General features: G+C 36.8%; 1 protein-coding gene across 1 annotated transcript; it reads left to right on the top strand.

The window, feature by feature from the left end:
* The first annotated feature begins 9,726 nt into the window (after positions 1 to 9,726).
* On the top strand, positions 9,727 to 19,888 carry LOC112689960. The gene is made up of 9 exons (XM_025563843.1): positions 9,727 to 10,085; positions 10,928 to 11,080; positions 12,087 to 12,275; positions 12,395 to 12,589; positions 13,668 to 13,798; positions 14,578 to 14,806; positions 15,404 to 15,640; positions 17,326 to 17,451; positions 19,539 to 19,888. Exons 1-9 carry the CDS (start codon positions 9,779 to 9,781, stop codon positions 19,724 to 19,726), a joined length of 1,755 nt encoding a protein of 584 aa, XP_025419628.1. The 5' UTR covers positions 9,727 to 9,778; the 3' UTR covers positions 19,727 to 19,888.
* The last annotated feature ends 1,901 nt before the right edge of the window (positions 19,889 to 21,789 follow it).

The raw sequence follows: 21,789 nt of genomic DNA, 5'->3' as shown, positions 1-21,789 counted from the left end.
CGCCGCCGCCGCCGCCGCCGCCGCCGATGACGGTGGCGGTGGTAGGACGCGCAGGAGCAGGACGCGCAGGATCAGGAGCGCGCGCGCGCGGGAGCCCCCATTGTCGCGGTGCGCACGTCGAATCGGTACCCGGACCATTGTTCGGCGCGTAGGCCGAGTAGCCGATACGGACCGACATGCGATCCTGCCGCCGCCGTATGTGTCACACACCGTGTACATAATGTAGTGCAGTATTATCTTCCCTTTTCTCTCTCTTACTCTCTCTCTCTCTCTCTCTCTCTCTCTCTCTCTCTCTCTCATCCTATACCTCTCCCGTACGAAAAGACTGACCCTGCATTGATTTGTTGCTTTTAAATGAGCTCGTTTTACGAAAAGGAGAAATAAAAGTAAAATCTACCCGTACACACATACGAGCACATATACATAACACGTACGTTTATACATGTGTGTACGGGAATGACCTGCCTAAGGACATGCACATCAACCTTTTTTTTTCTTCTTTTTTTTTTTTACCTCCAACAACATCGACCAGAACCAGTAGCTAGACCAGTGTACAACGCTATTGTTGTAAATGTGTGTTTTGTACCTATAATTTACGCACGTACAAAAGAACGCGGGACGGACATCAAACGCTGGACGCACAAATGTCGCCGGATTCGTATACCATATTACTTGTACTGCACTACTATTATACTATTAATACGTATAAACTTATATATGTGCGATACGTAATAGTGTTTTTTTTTTTTTTTTTAGCTACTTCCATTGTTACAAACTCACTTTTCGTGTAAACCTGTTATTGACATTATCTGTTGCATTGATCAACCATAAGTCAAAATATCGATATTTCACGTCAATTGTTTCGGACAATAATACGTATATGTTAACGATAATTTTACTAAATCAAATTCCTCAAGGATTGTAGTGTGCTTCGGTCTGTGTTCGAAATACGAACGTAATATAATAGACCGTTACGTACCTAAGATAAAAATAAAACGACAATTTTATTCCGTACAAATTAATACACATAATGATGTGCATTATATCGGTTTTTAACACGGAATTGTGAATTTTCGTTTTAACGAACCGGAATTCGGATTTAACAATTAAAATGTGTAGGTACGTTGAAATTTCAAAAAAATGATTTTTAGAATACGAGACCTTGTTAATTCTACTCTATATGATATTATACGAGCAAACCATAAAAATATATTACTATTTACGTGTGCGTGTATCGAACACATGAACAGTGAAAAAACCAATTTATTTTTTAATCGAATCTAATAACAGGACCATTTTAACGCGAAAAACACTTAATAGACACGTCATAGCACTAATGAATTTTTTTTTCTCTTCAATTATCATGGTACTACTCTACTTTGGTTTTATTTTTAACAGTGTTAACACGTGTACAACAACACATTTAACCATTGTTTATTACTCATACGGATTTGAGCGGTCTCATAAATGAAAAGCAATGAATTATTTATGTTCTACTTCTTAACATATTAAATTATTCGATATTGGTGAATATCGCAGTAGACGCAGTTGAACATTGTATTATTTATACCTGACACTTGAAGCATGATGCGATATATAAACCTAACATGGTAAATATGTACATGATAATATTTCCAAACATCATCATCCCTACTTTTTTTGCGCCCGCTTGAACACGTGCGGGTACCTACGTGGTCCGTAGCGTGTATAAAAGAACTTAACTATGACACAGTTTATTCAAATCTATGGCGCATTATTTTTATGAGAATATTTGTTTCGTTCGAAAGAAATGTTTTGACCTATTTTGTGGACGAATTGTGTAGCTCTTTTAAGAAGAAAGATTAAAATATGTAATATAGCACGGGTTGATGACCCTAATGTGCTTGTGAATCGAATAGCAATCACGTTTTTAACATTTATCTGCGAAATAAATTATACAACTAATAACACAACGAAAACTTGAAAAATCGAGATCACGAATTTTACCTAATTTTTATGTTTTTTTTTTTTAATATTATGTCTCATAGGTGATTACGAAATCATTACGAGAATACGATCCAGGGCTCCGAACAACGGGCAGATTAGTTTAACACGAACAAACTTTTTGGACTATATAGATGTTTGAGTCACGTCAAAAGAATGTACAATAAATAATAATTTATCAATGTATATTAGAACAATTTTTATTTATATTTGAGTACGTTCTGCGTCGTCGATTGGCATTAAACGTGCATTATAATAATAATATTGATTCAAAATATTATCGTTGAAATTATTCAGGTGTACCGTACAGGTATAATTGTAATGTAATACCCAAATTTTTGAGACGTATCATGTATTCGTTTGACTGGTGGCAATCGTGATATTGAATAAATCACCTCGATTTGCCTATGCACACTGTAAGATAATTTTTTTAGTGTACCTATTGCATATTTCACCCGTACCGTAAGTATCAAAATGTTTACTAGCTAACGTTTTTCGAACATTGAACCCGATGTAGCGTAATATTATTATTGTAATTCTGCATTTTGTGTAACGGTGTTTTTGTGAAATCTCGTAAAATTGTATGTAACGGACGGGGCAACGCAGCTTGAAATTAAATATAATATGAATGCCTACATATCATAACGTTATTTCAGAACATAAATACGACTGCGTGCCGTACATTATATTATACAGTCGTTCGTATGCATAGAATAATGCATTTACTCTTAAACAAATACACGGTATAATATTTATAGGGTACTTTGTTATTGAATTTTCGTACGAGATATATTTTACAATATTTAAGCAGGTAAAAAAAAAAAAATGGACGTGGCGGCGGTATGTCTTTGCGAGTAAAAACGATGCCGTCCACATACGTGCACATATCCGTGAATACTATACTACGATTTAATATATATAGAAACGATTTAAATTGTATCTAATAAACATAAAACACAATATCAGCCTACAAAGTTTGAACAAGTTTCGTACTGCGAGTGTAGTACTGACGATTATATACATTTTTCAACATTATACATCTAGACGTATGCTCTGCGTAGAATTTTTCTTTATGCTACCGCGAACAAAGGTTGAAAATGAAAACAATTGTCTCAAAAATAGTTCAAGACGTTTCGCTTTCGTTTACCGGTTCTAATCCAAAAAGTTATCGACTTTACCCAACGCTACAAGTGTTCACCTTATGTGGGAACTTTTTGAAAAAAGGTGTTAAGTATTGCTAATAATTGATAAAACCTACGGAAACGTAGGCGCATGGAGTCGCCGGCGTCATCGTTAACACATTTGAATAGAGGTGGATAGGTAGTTTTTTGGTTACAGGGAAATATTTTAATAGGGCCACCAAAATGAAAAAAAAAAATTTGTTTTCAAAAAATGTATTATATTTACTCATTCTAATTTAATTTAAATAATTTAAGTATAAAACAAAAATAATAAATTTCCATGTAAAAATTAATGGTAACGAGGGGACTACCGACATAATATAGGGCGAGGACCCACAGGGAAAATTCCTTTTTCCCTATGAGCCTATTCACCCCTGCATTTGAACGTCGAAGTTTGGACTTCGAAAAATAGTATAACATCGCGCTACTTAATATCGTATTTTTTTTTTTTTTTTTTTTGATGTTTGCGGTCTCTAGAACTATCCCAACATACATCCAGGGTTAGCTGTTCGCATATTCCAATTATTTCCTCCTCCTAGCTCTATTACATTATTTTTTACTACATCTTCCCATCTTATTCTCGGTCTTCCAATGGGTCTTTTTCCTGTAGGGTTCTTTTCCTGTACTGTACGAAGTAGTGGGTTTTGGTTTCTCCAAGCGTATCCTGCCCATTTAGTCTATTAGTTCTTATTTCTTCCACGATGTTCAATTTTTGGTATAATAAGTCTAATTCCTCGTTTTTTTTTGTCCTCCAGTCATTAGTTACACTGTCCTTCACGGGTCCAAAAATTGTTCTCAACATTTTTCTTTCAACTAGGAGTCTTTTCTCGTCGGTTCTTCGAATTTCCCAAGTCTCTGCTACACATGTAGCAATCGATCTTATCAAGGTAGTATATAATTGCTTCTTTAATTCTTTTGACAAGGATCGAGGTTCAAATAGATTCGCTAGACTGAAAAAGCATTTGTTTCAAGCCTAAATTCTTGCTTCTATCTCTTTTGTTATTTGATTATCTTCTGTTAGTATCATCCCCAGATACTTGAACTGATCCACTCTATCAAAATTATACTGATCTATCCTTAAGGAGAGGCCTAATCTTGCGTTGTTCTGCCTTCTAACAACTATATATTTGGTTTTCTCCTCGTTGACGCATAAACCTTTTTTTGCTGATGACTTTTCTAGCCACCTGAATAGTGACTTAAGTTCTTTTTGTAATTCTGTTACCAGTACCAGGTCATCTGCGTATGCCAATAGTCCTATAGTATGACCCTGTAAGTTTACCCCTTCATGCTATCCCATATTCATTTCCCTTAAAACTTTTTTCCAATGCAACATTAAATAATATAGGCGATAAAGAGTTTTCTTGCCTTAATCCTGTCCTTACTTGTACTTGTTCCGATTTTATATTTCCTACTCTTACTTTAACATACGTTTTCATTTATATATATATATATGTATATATTTATAATATCGTTTTATCCGGTAAAAATATTTAACAATAAAACACTGAAATCGAAAATATTACGAACGAAACGAACACGAATAGAAAGCCATTTGTTAACGAACAGAACTATTTTGGGAAATCCCACGTAAAAACGATAATACAGTTGTTCTTCCGCGATTCCGAACCGTTTGACACGAAATTATAATGTGTACGTTTTGACGTCCAAACGTCTCGGATTGTTAAAAAAAAAACAAGTCTACGGAGCATTGCATCTGGCCGCCGAAAGTTAGCGATCACAACGTCGATAAGGCGACGACGTAACAATTTCACAATCCGACGGGGTTGTACGGGCGCGCGCGTTGCTTCTATGCATTATAATGTATTGTACACTATTATAACTATTACCGTGGTTAGCGGTGGCTGTTTTGTTGTTGTTGTTTGTCGTGTCGTTGAGTGTTTTTTTTTTTTTTTTGTTTGTTTGTTTTTCATTTTTCATTTTGCCGTGCAAACAAAATATCGTTGTACGTCGAAAACACAATAAGAATCGTTACGATGGTACAATACCCCTCGCGCGCGCGCGATATCATCCGACGAGCACGTAGTACCGGTCCGTCGGAGGAGTGTAAAACAATGCGCGCGCCGTTGCAAAATCGCACCGGAAAAGCCCTACTCCGACGGCCACGCGCCGCACCCCCGGGTCCCTTGTACATGTGCTCGTTCGGAAAACATCGGACCCGTCGTCTATCGCCTCTCGACCGATGGTATAATAATACCGCAACAACAATGAACAATTTGCAGTGTACCTAACAATATGTACGGCGCGTACAATGTCCACGCGCGCCGGTACACGCGACGCGCGAGCCGACGGAGGAACGCGCACTCGACTGCGTCATTTCCGCGCGTGTCCGCCGTGAAGGACCCCTTTCTTACCCCTTACATGTGCGGCCGGAACCGTGTTTCAAGTGATTTTCGCCAGGTGTGGCACTTCGATAAAATCGTCTGCCACCGCGGTTCTTGGACGTGGTGTTCTTCTGCGGCGGACCGTACACTACGGCCGTCACGAGAGTTTGTTGGTTACTGGCACCCACCGCCGGGTAGCATTCGGTTATCACTGGGGAGGCGGCACTAGTGCCCACGTACTCGTTAAAATATGCTCTGACCTAACCCGTGCACGTCGAACGCACGTAAACGTTACGTGTTCACGCGGTACGTACTGCTCGTTCGGATTGCCTCCCGTGCGGTTGTGCTCATACGGAAATAACTAGATATTTAATTTTCTATTTTCGATCCTCGAGGATCGCATATGATTTTTCCTTACGCTTCATCTTCTTAATTATTTACAGTATTTCATTTAATCCGTAGAAAATATTGCAATTAGACGGAAGTTTACGCGTGGAAATAAAGTCGGTGATAAGCAACGTCGTCCGATAGCGAAACCTCAATTATACTGATTATGAATGTTGGTCATATTTAAAAATTGAAACATTTGTTGTACCAAAAGTACGAATGCAAATATATGAAATCAAAAAGTTGACGGTCAACATTTTCACAAGGACATCAAAATAGTTAATGATTTACTGAAACGTTTAGTGTTAAAAAAAAAAATAAAATAATAATAATTTAACAATCGCGTTTAGCCTTCAGCCACAGTAACCATAGCAAACATAACCGTCATACAGCAATTATTGAACCGTAGTGGTAAATGTTGGATTCGTCCTCTATGTATACTCGTGTACTGATTTGCGCGAAACAAAAAAAAAAAAAGTAAATAAAACGAGATCGAAGAATCGCATATCTTCGCTATTGTTACACCGTGTAGTTCGTTCCCCAGTGTTACAAATGCACTTAAAAATATTTACGTGCATGTGTGCAGAACATATAATGGTACGTTATATTTATATATCGACGTAAAATAATAATATTTTATAATAACATAATGCGGTATTGAGTGTCGGCCCACAGTCTCGGGGGACTGTATATGAACGTACGGCGCCGCCGTCTTGTCGTTCCTGGTAGTCCGGCGGGAGGTGGTCGAAAAATCCACCCCACGCCATGCCGCGACAGCACAAGACTGTGTACACATACTATTACAACTGGTGTACCCTGCACGGGCGCTCGTAAAAATACCGAAATCCTCCGGTATAACTACTACGATACGCGAGTGCTTTGAAGGTATAAGGTACGCCTCTCCTGTGCGAACGCCAGCGTTTATTACGGTCCTGTATTTTTATGTACCGTACGCCGCTGAACGAATTTATTTTATACGTCTGTAACGCATATTATTTACATCGTTATTTTATTGTCGGCAATTATATTAGATTGCATTGATATATGTAGAGAGAAAGAGAGAGAGAGTGCTCCGTTCCTCGCGAATGCGTATATGCGTGTTTGTCATATCGACAGGTGTTTTCGGTTAACGAACTCGTGACCACGGCCGTAATAACCGACGTAGTGATCGTCCGAATACGAATAGTGGGACAAATGTCCTTTAAAATGAACGTGGTCATAAAAAACATAGGGAAATTTGGGCGAAAAAAATATTTAACATTTTAAAAAATTAACAGAAATATATAATCATCGTTATCATATACCATTGCCATCATGAGCCATCGAGGTCAAACGTTGCCATCAAAAACTTTTTCCGTTATACTTTATCGTACGCCATATCTGTCTGGGCTCTATTTTGAAGTGATTTTAAGTCTTTCATGACAAACTACCTCACCCTTGTTCTTAGTCTGTCTAGAAGTGTTTTACTCTAATTTCTGCAACCAACATATTTGGTCAACTATCCTACATACGTGTTCTAGCCATTCGAGTCTTTTCCTGTATGCAAATCGGTCAAAATAGCTATAGCCAACATTTTTGTTCATTTTAGTTGGAATCCACTTGAAAACCCCATTCTTTACACATAACATATACTGCGTCAAATTTACAAAGATAATAATTTTTTATTTACAATTTACCTGTACCTACATGCAAGATAAAATAAATGAACACATATACTTTTTAGTTTAAATTTATAAAAAAAAACACTATGAGGTTAGTCATTATAAAAAGGTTGATTCATTTGATTGCTCGTTTTCACATTTTTTATTTGTTACCTAGAGTTAAATTTCATTTTCTATTAAAACTATTTATCGATTTCGTTCCGATGTAATAGAAACCTACTTAAATCAACACACATCGTTTTGGAGCAAATACATTTCTAACGGTCAATAGTCTTTCCAGACAGTACTTTTATAATATGATAGTTATATACCGAGGTGTTTGGGAGTTCGTCGTCCCTGAAGATTTGGGTTATCAATGACGAAGCTGTTGCGTGTAGGTGTATAAAATAGAAATTTCACGGAAGCGCCTCTACAGCCAACAATGTATATAAGGTATTACACGAGGGTCAGTGTGTAACATAAGTTTCGACAGAGAGATGTTTATAGCATGGCAACGATACGAATGTGTATAGTAGCGTAATGTGATTAGGCGCGTATTATGTAAAATGGTTGAAAGTGCTTACTGGAGAGGCTTGAAATGTAAATAAAACGTAAGGGGGAAGCGACGACTGATAAGATGGTTCAGATGTATTCAACACGGTAAAGAAAAGCTCGAGGGAAGGTGGAAAGTATTTAGGACGTACACAGTGGTAAAAAGATGTTCAAACAGATAGAATAGCAGTGAAAGGGTGTTTTTAAATGTACAATGTTTAATGATCGCAAGAAAGATGCAAAAGAATATAATCATACATATATACACTTGGGTAAGATAAATCAAGCATTTCAAGAGTGTACGATGAAAAAATTAATTAAACTCTAGTGCTTGTGAATATTTCGAAAGGAAAACAAATTCACAGTAGAGGTGTACCCACACAAATCTCAAACTTTGATAGCAAATATTTTTTATCATGTATCTACTCTATAACCGAATCGGTTATGAGTAGCATACTACGCGTGTACACGAACAATACATGATTTATTATTACTTCTGCGTGCGCATACGAACGTTATATTATTTATACGACCATAAATTCCGTATTGGTTTTCGTACGTCTTTTGCTGAAACACACCGTGTCCCGTGTGCACCGATCACGTTTAAAAATTTAACGAGCTCGTTTCAAATCAAAAATGTGATACGTCTAATTTAAAACTTATCAACCGTTAATTATCGCAGGTTTTTTTTTTTTTTTTTTTTTTTTACAATATATTCGTACACGACAAAATGTATTGCACGATCGTTATCATAATTGCTATTATATTATTATTGTTTTATGTTTTAGTATTGTCTTACCCGCACGTTCACTGTTACATTATTGCAACAACAGTACGAAGATTTTCCGTCGCAACACTCGTCGAAAACCATAACACTTGTCAGTATAATCATCTGCAACGTATCTATATGCAGGTATTATGCACAACGTACAATGTACCTACGCAAGCGGTCTACAATGTACATCAATATTATACCTCTAAGAGTGTGCGCATAGATTAGATAATGCTGTTGGTGCTTACCCGATTGTTATTATTCATGTATCATTGTAACATTATATTATTATATTGTGTATCCTTTTGCAGCAAAGCGATTTCCCGGAACGAGATAAAGGTTAACACTCGTAACCTTATTAAAATTTCGTATTTGTTCGGTTTATTTTCCGTTCGAGTTCGAACGTCGCGCGCTCAACTCTCACCGCGTTAGAATTAAACACGTATATTGTGTACGCGTACCTTTGGCATTGTGTTGGCGTTCAAAAACTTTGTGCTGAGCAGTTGGCAAACGATAAAAACAATAAAATAACAGCGATAAAAAAAAAAAAAAATAATAAAAAAATAAAAAAATTGAAGTTCTGCGGGACCGGTGACCCGGGGGTATGTTTTTTTCTTCTTTTTATTTAGAGAAGATCGCAAGTTAATTATCTGAAAACGACAGTGCGAATTGCCAGTAAAAGGGAATTCGGAAGAGAGGACGTCGGTTTTTTTCTTTCAATTCCTACCGGGTCAAAACCATGGAAATGCTTATTATTATTGTTTTTATTACGTAATAATATGAAAACGCGAGATTCGCTGCGACGGCAATACAATGTTTCAGCGGGCACGGGCATAGGGCGAGCGAGAGTGAAGGGGGAGAGAGATTTATCGTTTTAATTCCGTTCCGCGAGTACGCGGTCGTCTCGAGTGGTCGCAATCGATGCAATCAATGGTGCGGCCGTTGGTAACGGAGACGAACGACGACGGGTCTCGGCCGCGGGCCACACCAGCCCAGGACCCGTACGCCGTCGACCCCGACGGCTTGTGCGTCGTGCTCTACCCGCCGGACGAAGGGTTTTGGCTGAAGATCACGTGGCTGCTGGGCTTCGTGGCCTCGTTCGTCCTCGACGGCGTTTGCCTGTCGTTGACGTTGCTGGACGCGCGCGTCGGCATGACCGGGTCCGTGCCACCAAGGACGCGCACCCTCGAACACGTGGCCACGGTCCTGCTGTTCCGGCACCTGATCGGTACGCCATGGAACACGGTTGTTGTTGTTTATTGTTTTTTAATTTTTTTTTTTTTTTTTACCGCCCTAAGATAACCAGGTCCGGTCCTTCGGATCGATTTCTCCCCCCCTCCCCCCGATCACCATCGCGAACGTACGTTCGCGGTGTTCGTCTTCCTGAGCGAAAGTTACGACGATTTCGCTCGTCAACGTGTGAACGCATTACGGGCGGTTATCGCGCGGGGATCGAGAAAAACGTAAAACGAAATCCCGTTAGGTGCACGCTCGTGTTTTTCGGGGATCGGAAAACCAATACGTGTCTTAATGACGGTCCCTTCGCTCATACGGTTTTCTAATATTAGAAACGCACGGGTTTCCGAGAAAATCGAACGGTAGACGAAAATAAAATGCAACGATTCCTCCTATTATTACGGTTCGTTCGTTTTGTGACGTATGCGCCAACGACGTACAATAAGGGCATTATAATAAAAATAAACGTTTAATTTATTTACATAACACTAATAAATGTTACATTGTTCTCAGTCAACATTGTACACGGATCTTCTAAACATCATAACGTAAAACCTTGGTAACGATTTTTTATTATTTCTATTTTTTTTTTTGTCTAAAACACTATATCTGGCCGTACGTCTAATACTCCGCGTGCAGTCACCGGAATTCGCGACATTTAACATTTCATCTATTCTCTAGAATTAGAAATAAACTGTAAACATTTAAATATTACAAAAAAAAATAAAAAAAAATACACACAAAAAAAATAACAAAATGTTGGAATAACAATCAATGACTTATGCATATTGCACGAATTCAGTGATATTTAAACGCATTAAATTTTGTTTACAGAACCGCTTTCGTGTGCGTGCATCAACCACTATGGATTTAGATATTGCTTATTCATCGGAAGCTTATTGTCAATCATGTGGATTACATTGTTGTTGCATTCCACCGGAAACATATTTATTTTCGAATACTGCCTCGTGTCAGCCATCATCGGTGGTAATGCAAAAATACTCGTACATTATGTCGGCGTGTCGTGTGTACACGTAACAAATGTATTTTTCAACACGATCCAGTGCATTTGTTAACTAGTTAACTAGGTGACACAAATGTCGCCCAGTGATTATACACTGTCGAGAATATTTTTAATGATTGGACGAAATAATGCGAAACAAACGTGTAATACTATAATCGTACTATGGTATTACATTGACTATTTTGAGAAAAAACATTTTTTGTCGCCCAGTGAAAATTTCTTATAAAATGCACTGACACGATCTACACTATAAATATCTTTCATCTGATTACCGAGCCAAGAATCAAAAAAAAAAACATTGTTTAATTTTTGTGACGGGTCACATTTTAAAGAAAAAGTGAAATTGTTTAAAAAAAAAAAATAAATAAATATTTAATTTCAATCAATCGGTTAAACCTAACCGATTGGTGTTCATTATAGTGAATACAATTGAGGCGTTGACATGGGAAAGGTACCAAGTCGAAAAAAAAATCAGTTTTTCGTTTTTTCGTTTAAAATGGATTAGATACATATGTCAATGGCATGGTAAAGGAACTCATTCAAATTTTTTTATATATTAGGCATTACGTTGAATACAAGATGACGCTAGTCGTGAGTCATTGTGGTTTGGCCTGAAAAGGGTACTAAATTATCTCACGTGTTATAATAATGTATAATATAGTTTTCTTTGATACGAACATTTTTATCAACTATCGTCTAATATGGTTTATCACAATTCAATTAGAAATTAAATTAGAAAAGAAGGTTCAAAAAATACTAAAAGCAGATTTTTTTTCCTTCTCCCGTGAAATTTGGTTTTTATGACTTAGTACCTTTTCCATGTCAACGCCTCAATTTATGACGACATTGAACCGAAACATATCTATTCGACAGACAAGCCTACGTATAAACGATTTGAAACATACTACATCGTTTACCAAACCATGAAATCAACTATAAACTTTGAACTATGTCTACACGTTTCACTAGGTATAGGAATGGGAGCGATTAAGACGTCGTTTTCCGTATTGCTATCTTCACTGTTCCTCGTCAATCGTCAGAATGCTCATTTGTCTCGCCATCTAGGAAGTTTCTCTGGCATGATGCTAATCCCACCGTTTACCGAATACGTGTTATTGATGTCGTACGACTGGCGGTCGGCGTTGCACTTTCATTTGAGTACGTATCGAAACGGTTTGCGGATTTTACGTTCTCGTCGCAATGCGTTGTGTAACGTGCAATACACTTTTCATAATATACATTATACACTAAAATGTAACCTATCGTATAAAATTTAGCTTTGATTTGCTCTTCGTTGGTTTTCTGGTTATTTGTCGTCACTCCGGTGCCGTTAAAAATCCAACCCGTTGACGAAGAGCAATCGACTGAAGACGTATCGCAGTTCCAATCGAGAGCCGTTTCAACAGAAATCCAGAATACAGAAAACTTCTCCGTTAGTTCTCAATTCCCAACTATACGGAAAACAATTGGCAGTAAAAGGTATAATAATATATTATTACTACGGTAAGAGTCGCGATAATTCGAACGAGATTGGAGAAAGGGGTCGTTCGGATCATCAATTTGTTCTTTCCAAAAATCAATTTCTTTGTAATTGAAATTTGTACGTTCATTTTCATTTATACATAATCTTCGCAGAAGTCTACGTCATCGTTCACGCCTGCCAATTTCTTTTTTTTTATAAATTTTCAAAAATGTTTAATAGTTTACGATTTCCAATCATGCGTATTTTCTCTTGGATCTACCCCTTCAATTCTTCTATTTACCCCTCCTTTTTTATGATAAAATCACTGACATATAAACTTATCTTATCCCATAAAATTGTTGAATACCTCTGGGTTTCAAGACATATTGCGATCCAAGGTAATGAAATAACAGATCTAATTCAAAAACAGCTTCTGACCACTTCAGCCAAAATAGTAACCGTTTTGTCTCCAGTAAAAATACCCACGTCTAACTTCCTTCCCGTTCCTCTCAAAACCCTAAAAAAAAAGCATAGGCCGACTACCGATCTTCTTTTCTCCAAACTATGTCTTCTGACATAGATCCTCCATCTTCTCATCCCCATCCCTTATTCACCTTAGTTTCCACAAAATTGTCTTCTTTTCTAGACCCCATTTTGATTATAATCTTCTTCCAAATCATTAATTTCTTCTTTCGCTTAATTTTACTCCCTTCTGCACTCTCCACATCTACGAAGTTGTTTGCGATTTACATTTACCTTCACATATTAATAGAGTTGACGTATAGATGAACAAAATATTTGCATAAAATAACATTTTTTATTGTGAATACAAATGTTTATCTAATTATTTATATATTGGATATTAAAAAACATGATGCGCCTAGATAAACTATACAACCATAATTATAACATAAATATACCATTATTTATACAGACAAACGTTTTTAACTGACCGATTGTACGTGTAGATTACAAATGGTACCGTTTACTGAAAACACTACAGTGGCGCGCGATCGAACTGCAACTCGATCGTCGATACCGGTGGTGCAAGGTGTTAGCAAAATGAATATGTTTTACGAGATTAACAGGAAGAGGGGGGAAAACATGCATGCGAAATCTTATGAACATGTTTGAAAATCGTACATTGGGTAGTCGACCGATGTACAGGGACGACATACTGTTCAACGGCGATGTCAGATCATTGGTGTTGGGTCTTAAAGTACATATTACGCATACTTTTACAATATGTGGCGTGTAAACGCGATAAATTCACCTTAGTCTTCGGGGTTTCTCGATGAAACGGGACAGGAAACAGTTATAACTAAAACTATATTGTATACCTTTTATTTTGATCAAAACGTTTCAATCGAATACGATTGTAATACATGTACTTCGTCGATTAACATAAATCTAAATAGAAAAATACTTACTTCGTAAACATAAGTTATTTTCCGTTTTATAAATAAGAATTTATATAATTAAATAATAGATGTTATATGTTTTAATTCGAACCGTAAACGATCTAAAAAAAAAAAATAAAAAATAAATACTGTATTGCATATTTATAAATTTTTTAGATAGTCCAAATAACTAGAGTAATCCAGAATATTGTTCATCTAAAGACACGATAATGAGTATTTGAATCAGACTATTCTAAATTAAATGTACATCTATATAAATCGTATAAACGATTTTAAAAAAGGGACGGACACCCGGAACCGTCTAACCCACTTTTCTGGTATTATCCAACTCGGTCGTAGTAGATAATATTTTCAACAGATTTTTTTTACAACAATGTTTTACGGAACAAATAGTGAGCATGTATCCATAATCACTACGCTTCCTATTCTCAACCGAATATATTTAAAAACTCCCTATGTTTTGCTAATACGAACACAAATGCACATATATATATATATATATATATATATAATGCATTGTTAATAATAACCATCAACAATAGATTTTATTTTATTTCTATTTCGTTTACCCGTTTAGTCAAATAAATACTTCGAGTTCCTGATGTCAACGACTCGGGTTTTCACCAAAGAAGATTTAATCGAAGAAAAATGCGGACGACACAACATATCGTGTCCGATAGCCATACGTCGAGTACTGCAGTCGATGTACGACACGTCGATTTGGTGCAACGAGAAATTCGTCTTGCTGCTAATCAGTGAAGCTCTAATTTATGCGTCTCGATTTCTACCATTCGTTTTCATTAAAGGCAAGTCTACTAATTATTTCTTTCGAATCAATATTAACACAGACGTACGGTTTTATTTTATTTTTTAATATCAACAGGTAAATGTCTGTGTTTGTGTGTGTATGTGTGTGTGTTTACTATATAAATCAGACACTGATTTTTGTTGTACGTATCATTAAGGGTATGCGTACCTATCGTATAATCAAAAATTAGCATACTCGAACAGTTTAAAACACCAGTTTATGTGTATGGAAGTATATAATATATCGTGGTTAAAAAAAAATAAACATCTTTTGTTTTTATTTTAAACCCGTTGTTGTACGGAATATTCCAATAAATAGTAAAAACATATAACATATTATATCATCACGTTTAAAGAATAATGTATGGGATAAATAACGATGTACGAGTGCTGCCTACTCGTATACGCACGAATACATCTATTCAAATAATTAGTGAGTAGATATTCTTACTTGCCAGTTATATGAATAAAAAAGTTGTTCGACACATTATTACATTACAATTCAAATGTATTATTTTGTACATTGTTACATTGTTGTTCGATGTATCGTAATATATTGATAATGATATTCATTATATCTTATTGGTCCCGCGCAGGTCCAGAAGGTCTAAAGACGTCCGCTGAAGCAATGATCATCCTTATCGCTGGATGCCTGGGCTCATTGATTGGCCGTAGTATCGGCTATTTGTTTCACGAAACTTCATCGAACGGTGTGGTACCCTTGTATCACGTTAGCTTAGTGTTGATAGCCAACGGTCTGTCGTTATTTCTATGCACTACCGGAAGCTTCGTCACGATGTTGCCGTACTTTGGACTTTTTGGATTCGTATTTGGTAAATAAATTAATACTGTGTTTTTAACAGGGAATAAATTAAAACATATTAATGAACCGATTAAAAAATTAGTATATTGTTTTTCGATGATAAAATACAGTAGAAGCCGCTTATTAGGAACACTTTTTGGCCAAGGTGAAATGTATCGTTTAACCGATTGGTTTTATTTATTATAAAAAAACGTATCTACTGTGAAAAAAAAAATGTACTTGCTTGGTAAAATATGCGTTTATCGTTGTCCGTTGTTTTTGCGTTGAGTAACTCGACGATCTTGGTTTCGTAAAAAGAATGTTGCCCAAAGCCCTTTTCATCTGAACGGTGCACGACTGCTCTCCCGAGGACTCTTAGAATTACAATTTCTTTATTTCACGGGGTCTGTCTGGCTTTTTTCTTCTTCGTCGTCAGTGACGGCATGTTGAATTGTTCGAGGATTCATAACCGCATTACAGATCACTTCTTCTGCTGGAACCTCTGCAATATCCAATGTGTGAGTCCATATCGATCCAATCTTCGTTCACTTCTTCCGAGAGTTCGACTGGTTTCGATCGTAACGACATAAAATAAAGTACGTTGTATTTACCATACATTGGTGATCGCCAAATAACCGGATTTTTTTCGAACGACCTTGGCCCTTATTGTTATAAATAACCGACGTGTTGTTTCGATAATCCGATTGATTTACAATGTTTTAATATACGGCCGATCCGCCCCTAGACATTGTGTTTCAGTTACGCGATTGTATCCGTGTTACTAATGAGTGGCTTCTACCGTACTTTGGAATTAAAAAAATGCTACATTTTATCTACATTCGTTAATTTTTTTACGCAAACCTTCTCGGCTATTAGCATCCAAAAACGTTTTTTATGCAGTAGAATTTTAATTTGACAACAATAAAACATAGTGTAATAATTGTTTTTGCTTTAACTTTTGTGTTCAAACAAAGTTATAATAATCGTAATACTTCCAATTAAACCTATGTATGGTGATTTTAAATTTTCAATACGATTACATAACATAAACTGTCATAGTTATTTTTTTGATTAAATTTGTTTGGTTGTCCATCATGGTAGAATATTTGACTAATGTGAATGCGTGTTCTCACTTTTGCATTTCATATTTATTGTTATCAATATATGCGTATCTATGATGAAAAAATGTTCTCTACATTATCTATGCATGACTCGAATTCCACATAAAATGTATATTTCTAGATAACACTATATCTCATAATAATTACTCATAATACACGATTATGTTATTTTTTAAATATTTATTATAAATGTTCGCACATTTTTTTTTTTGTAATATAAAATAATATATACGTTATATTATAACGATTATTTCCTGTACTCGCAGTTGGTAAGTGTACGAAACATAATAGTTAGAGGAGAGCATCACAGTTGTTTAACACTTGAATATATATGTAGGTACTTCGTTACGAGCCGCTAATATAAATATTTGTTCGTACAACAATAATTTATCATTCTTGCACTCGCGTGAATATTATACATCGAACACAAATAATAACAATGCATAACCGTACGTATTATAAACGTTTGTTGGATTGAAATTTATCAGTTTTAACTGTATACATCAGTGTATTCGTCGATGGTTTGAATGTGTACAGCTGCAGCGTGAGCGGTGACATCGACGACGATTAATTTGAAATATTTTTCACGTTCCAGGGTATTACGCGTCGTTAAAAAATGCAGTGATCTATTCAATGTTCCCTTTGCAGAAATTGAACAACGTGCGTGGATACATTTCGGTTGTTCGAGCTTTGTCTTCGTTTTTCGGGATTCTGATCGCATGTAAGATGCCAAATAATTTACGGTTGTATACGTGTAATATATTTATTATTATGTTGTGCACATTGTCGTGTACATTGTGTATACAAACATAACTTAATAATGCATATTATATTATTGTATCTGTGTACGCAAATGAATTTCAAATACCACTCACTGACCGTCCAGCGTACCTATAGCTAAAACTTACAATTAAGAGGATATGCGTTTTTTTACCTATGTATTTGTGAGATAGAAAAGATTTTTTCAAAATCGTATGTTTTAAGGATCTGTTACGGTTTTGAGCTCTGGGTCGGATGTACACGTTTGTTCGTGTTTTGATGACCTAAAAAATATTTTATTTTGTTTAATATTTTGGTTTTAATAATTACTGATTATGATACACGAAAGTATTAATATAGTATTAATGGATAAAAATAAATACCATTAAAATGTTCAAGGATTTTCCGTGGTAACGCAGGGGGAGTAGGATTAAACCTCCCTGAGATACCAGGAAAAAAATGACATGGCCTACAAAGTTCAGAGTTATTTCAAAGTTTCCCATGAGAATCGCAAATAATATATATTTATATATTTCTAGCAATGATATTATTAAATATCAATGGAACTGCTCAACTGGTAAAGAGTTCAATAGATCGCGAAACCGATTACGCGAGATTAATTTGATTAAAGCTGAAAATACTAGAGCAATATTATAATAATCGTATAGTTAAAATGTTTATATATACTTAATACAGGCGTACAGTACACGTAACGGTGAATAATGGTAGCAACCGTGTAGGTACACTAATGTTTGGTAAAAAAGTTATGAAATACGTTGCACGTGTATATATGTACGTATTTACATGTATGTGAAAATCGCTCTTTCGTATTTTATACACGTACATATGACATGCACAATATATTCGTATACGCTATGGATATACATCTCGTAGTTCATAGGTAATCTCCGGAACTTCTCATTCAAATCGCATGCTGTTTTTTAAACCATAAAGTGAATATAGAGAATTTCAATCATCTGTGGTATTGGAGTTAATACGGTCGTGGTTATCCAATTTATATATTACATGTACCAAAATGGTATGAAACTCCGACCACCACCTGTGCTGAATGTATTTTCTAGCTTATAGCGGATATGTGAAAATGTGTTCTATTGATTTACGTTTGAACAAAAAATTAATTGCCAGACCGGTGAAAATGAAATACGTGTGCGAATACGTGTACACTATTAAACCGTAAGATCTTGAATTCGCTTTGAAAAATATCTCAAGCCTCTATATGTAGGTACGTGTGCATCAAAGTTACAATTTCTTAGACGTTTTCACTCTTGTACATTTTCCGTAGCCGAAGACAATTTTTTCTCCATAAAATATTTGATTTGTTCGACATAAATACGCAGTCGCCAAGAATTTCTGCACATTACGATCAATCAATTATGTGTGTTATAACCATTCTCTTTTAACCGTCATATTGATATTGTTACGGGTCGAGCTAATAAGGTAGTAAAATAATAATATTTTAGGTTTTATTAAACGTGATACCAATCGTTTTTCGTCGTCTACCTGTCTCCGTTCTTTATATTTTGCTCTTGTTAGATCCATTTTAGAATATGTGGTTGTCGTTCGACACCCATACCTTGCTAAGGACTATTCACAACTAATCTGATACTAGCAATTTTCTTAATATACTCGTCCACACGCCGCAATCGTATTGATTTACAGTTCGTTCATGCTCTCCTTGACAACTCTATCAACTGTCGAAAATCCAATTTAAAGTCCCCTTTCACAACGTTCGTAATCACGTTCCATTTTCCATTCCAACTCTGTCCACTTCCTTCAGCCATAATCACCCCGTGCACAGGACGCTTAGGTCGGCCAATCAACCGTGATTTACATTCGCATCGTATCTCATGTATTCTGTTAAATTTTTGTTACGTTCGTTTACCTAATCTAGTTTGTACTGTTATCCGTCTGATTTATACATGTATATACTGCAGTGTATCGTTCTACAAAAGCCGGTTAGCGTTAATCTCATGATAAATAAATAAATGTGTGCAACGTTGTCGTTATAACCATTCTCTTGTTCGGCAGTGGTAATATTCCAAAGGAACCTGCTGCCACCGGTCGACAACGAGAACGTATACATTTTCGCGGGCATGCTTATGACGATCGGAGGTGTGAGCGTGGGCCTGTTGCGACAAGACATGGCCGCCGCAGTCGTCGTCCGATCGTTGGACCACAGTCGCGTCGGTCCGTGTCATGTCGTGCAGATAGTCTAAAATAGAAAAAACCAGAAATCAGTTCTATTCATATTACGCTAAAACATATTGTTGGATATTATGCGTTTTCAAGCTATAACAAAACAACAAACATTTAAACTTTTTTGAGACAGGATCCTATATGTGCATTTAAATCCCAACATTTGGACGACAATCATCGGACAGACGGACTACAAGAACGACGGCCAACGAAACGAATAAACCATAGTCAATTTATGTAGTTAAAAAAAAAAAAAACGATTATTTATTAAATTATTATTCTATTATTTAAATTAAAAAAAAATAATATAATAATAAAATATTTATACAAATAAAAAATTAAAACTAAACGAATATGCTGCACATAATATAAAATTACAACAAATAATTATAATTAAAAATGGTTTACACGTTTGTAATTGTGTGCTGCAAGTCGGATTTATAGTTGCTTTAACTTTTATGGACCAAGTGTAAAAGAATTTAGCAGAAATCGGAATACGAGATGAAAAAACAGAAGCGCGGTATAGTGACGAGTGAAAGAAGGTTTGTAATGCGATAATGAGCCTCAATGGCCTTTAAAAATCCGAAACATTAGTAGTTTAAGTTAACTTTTTCCAAACTTATCCATCGTTAATTTTGAGTTGACGATGTTTTGTACCGTCAGTCGAGCAATTACCTACAACAGATTAGACAAGCCCAGAACATATATTAGATCTTAATTGATGATGTAAGGATTAACGTCAGCCCCGTGTAATGCTGACTATCGGTAATCAGTCCACCGACCCTTTTTCCCGTACGCATCGCGTACGGATTTGTGGCTAAGTTTTTGAGCACGTTGCTGCAACAACAGTCGGAACATAATACTGTAACACTTCGTCGTAGGTACCGATTTCAATACTACGTCCGAGGACTGTACGGAGTCGAAATCGCCGATGGTTAATAGCGGACTCTTCGAATGTCACACCTAATGGCTTCCCCGTTCAGTGTATCGATACGATTCCGTCCCGTCTGAAACGCCGTCTACGAAATCCAACACTTCTGAGTGCCTCGTAGGCGCGCCATCGTGATATTTTTTTAGACAGGTTTGAACCCGGTTCGTGTGTTTCGGTGGGAACGCCGCGTTTTCCGTACACGGTACGCTAAAATATACGTAGCTGCCCCCGAGGAAATCGTGCGCGACGACCGCAATCGTCGCGTTTCATCCGGTCGCCCGCAAGTGATCGCGCGCGCACAGTCGTGATGCCCGGTTCGGGCGCAGCGCTAGAAAACCGCTTTTCTCGCGTGTCGGCCACGAGGAGGAGTTGCCTCGGCCATTTTGTGTTCTGTTACCCTCCCACGTGCCTCCGCACGGAAGACGAGGCGAGTGCAAAAAAAAAAAAAAAAAAAAGAATTAAAATAAAATATAAAACGTAAACGTAATAAAATAAATGTAAATAATAATAATAATAATAATAAAAGAACTCGCGATCGTAGAACACGCATCTGGTACGTACACGTAAATATGTACACGTATGGACGTGTACGTGCACGTGTTTCGTATCGATACCAGTTATCTCCTGCACGCGGAACGCGTATAACAATCGCGACTGTTGCGGTTGAGGTGCGCAGATTTATGTACGCCTATGTATCGGTAAGCACACCTGGTGCCCGTCTTGACCGTCGGGTGTAATAAAACATACGCGGGTGTGCTGCGCGAACGCGGTATATTTTAAATATTATTTCATACCCTCGTAGGTGCGCGCGTATCCGTTCGGCTGGATTTCGACGGGAGAGAATCGCGTCGTCGCACGACCGCCGCACGACGTGTACACGCGTCGACCCGAGCTGTAAGACGCAACAAAAGGATTACCATCCAGGTTGTTTTTTTGGTTCTAGAAAACGTTTCGGTTCGGATGATGAGAGGCGACGTGAGAATATTACAGAGACCGAAACGGGTTGGGGCAAACCGATCGCGTTGATCGTTTTGCATAAGATTCATCGCGGATAGTCTATAATAATAATAGTAATAATTGGTTGCGGCACCTCGCGCAGCTCGAGCAAGTGAGCTGCAAGGTATTACTCCTGGACGTGTTACGAATGATATG

Source organism: Sipha flava, unplaced genomic scaffold, assembly GCF_003268045.1.
Source record: "Sipha flava isolate LNK unplaced genomic scaffold, YSA_version1 48791_pilon_pilon, whole genome shotgun sequence".
Classification (NCBI taxonomy): Eukaryota; Metazoa; Arthropoda; class Insecta; order Hemiptera; family Aphididae; genus Sipha; species Sipha flava.
Note: the sequence above shows the minus strand (reverse complement) of the source record. Positions and strands in the feature narration are given on the sequence as shown.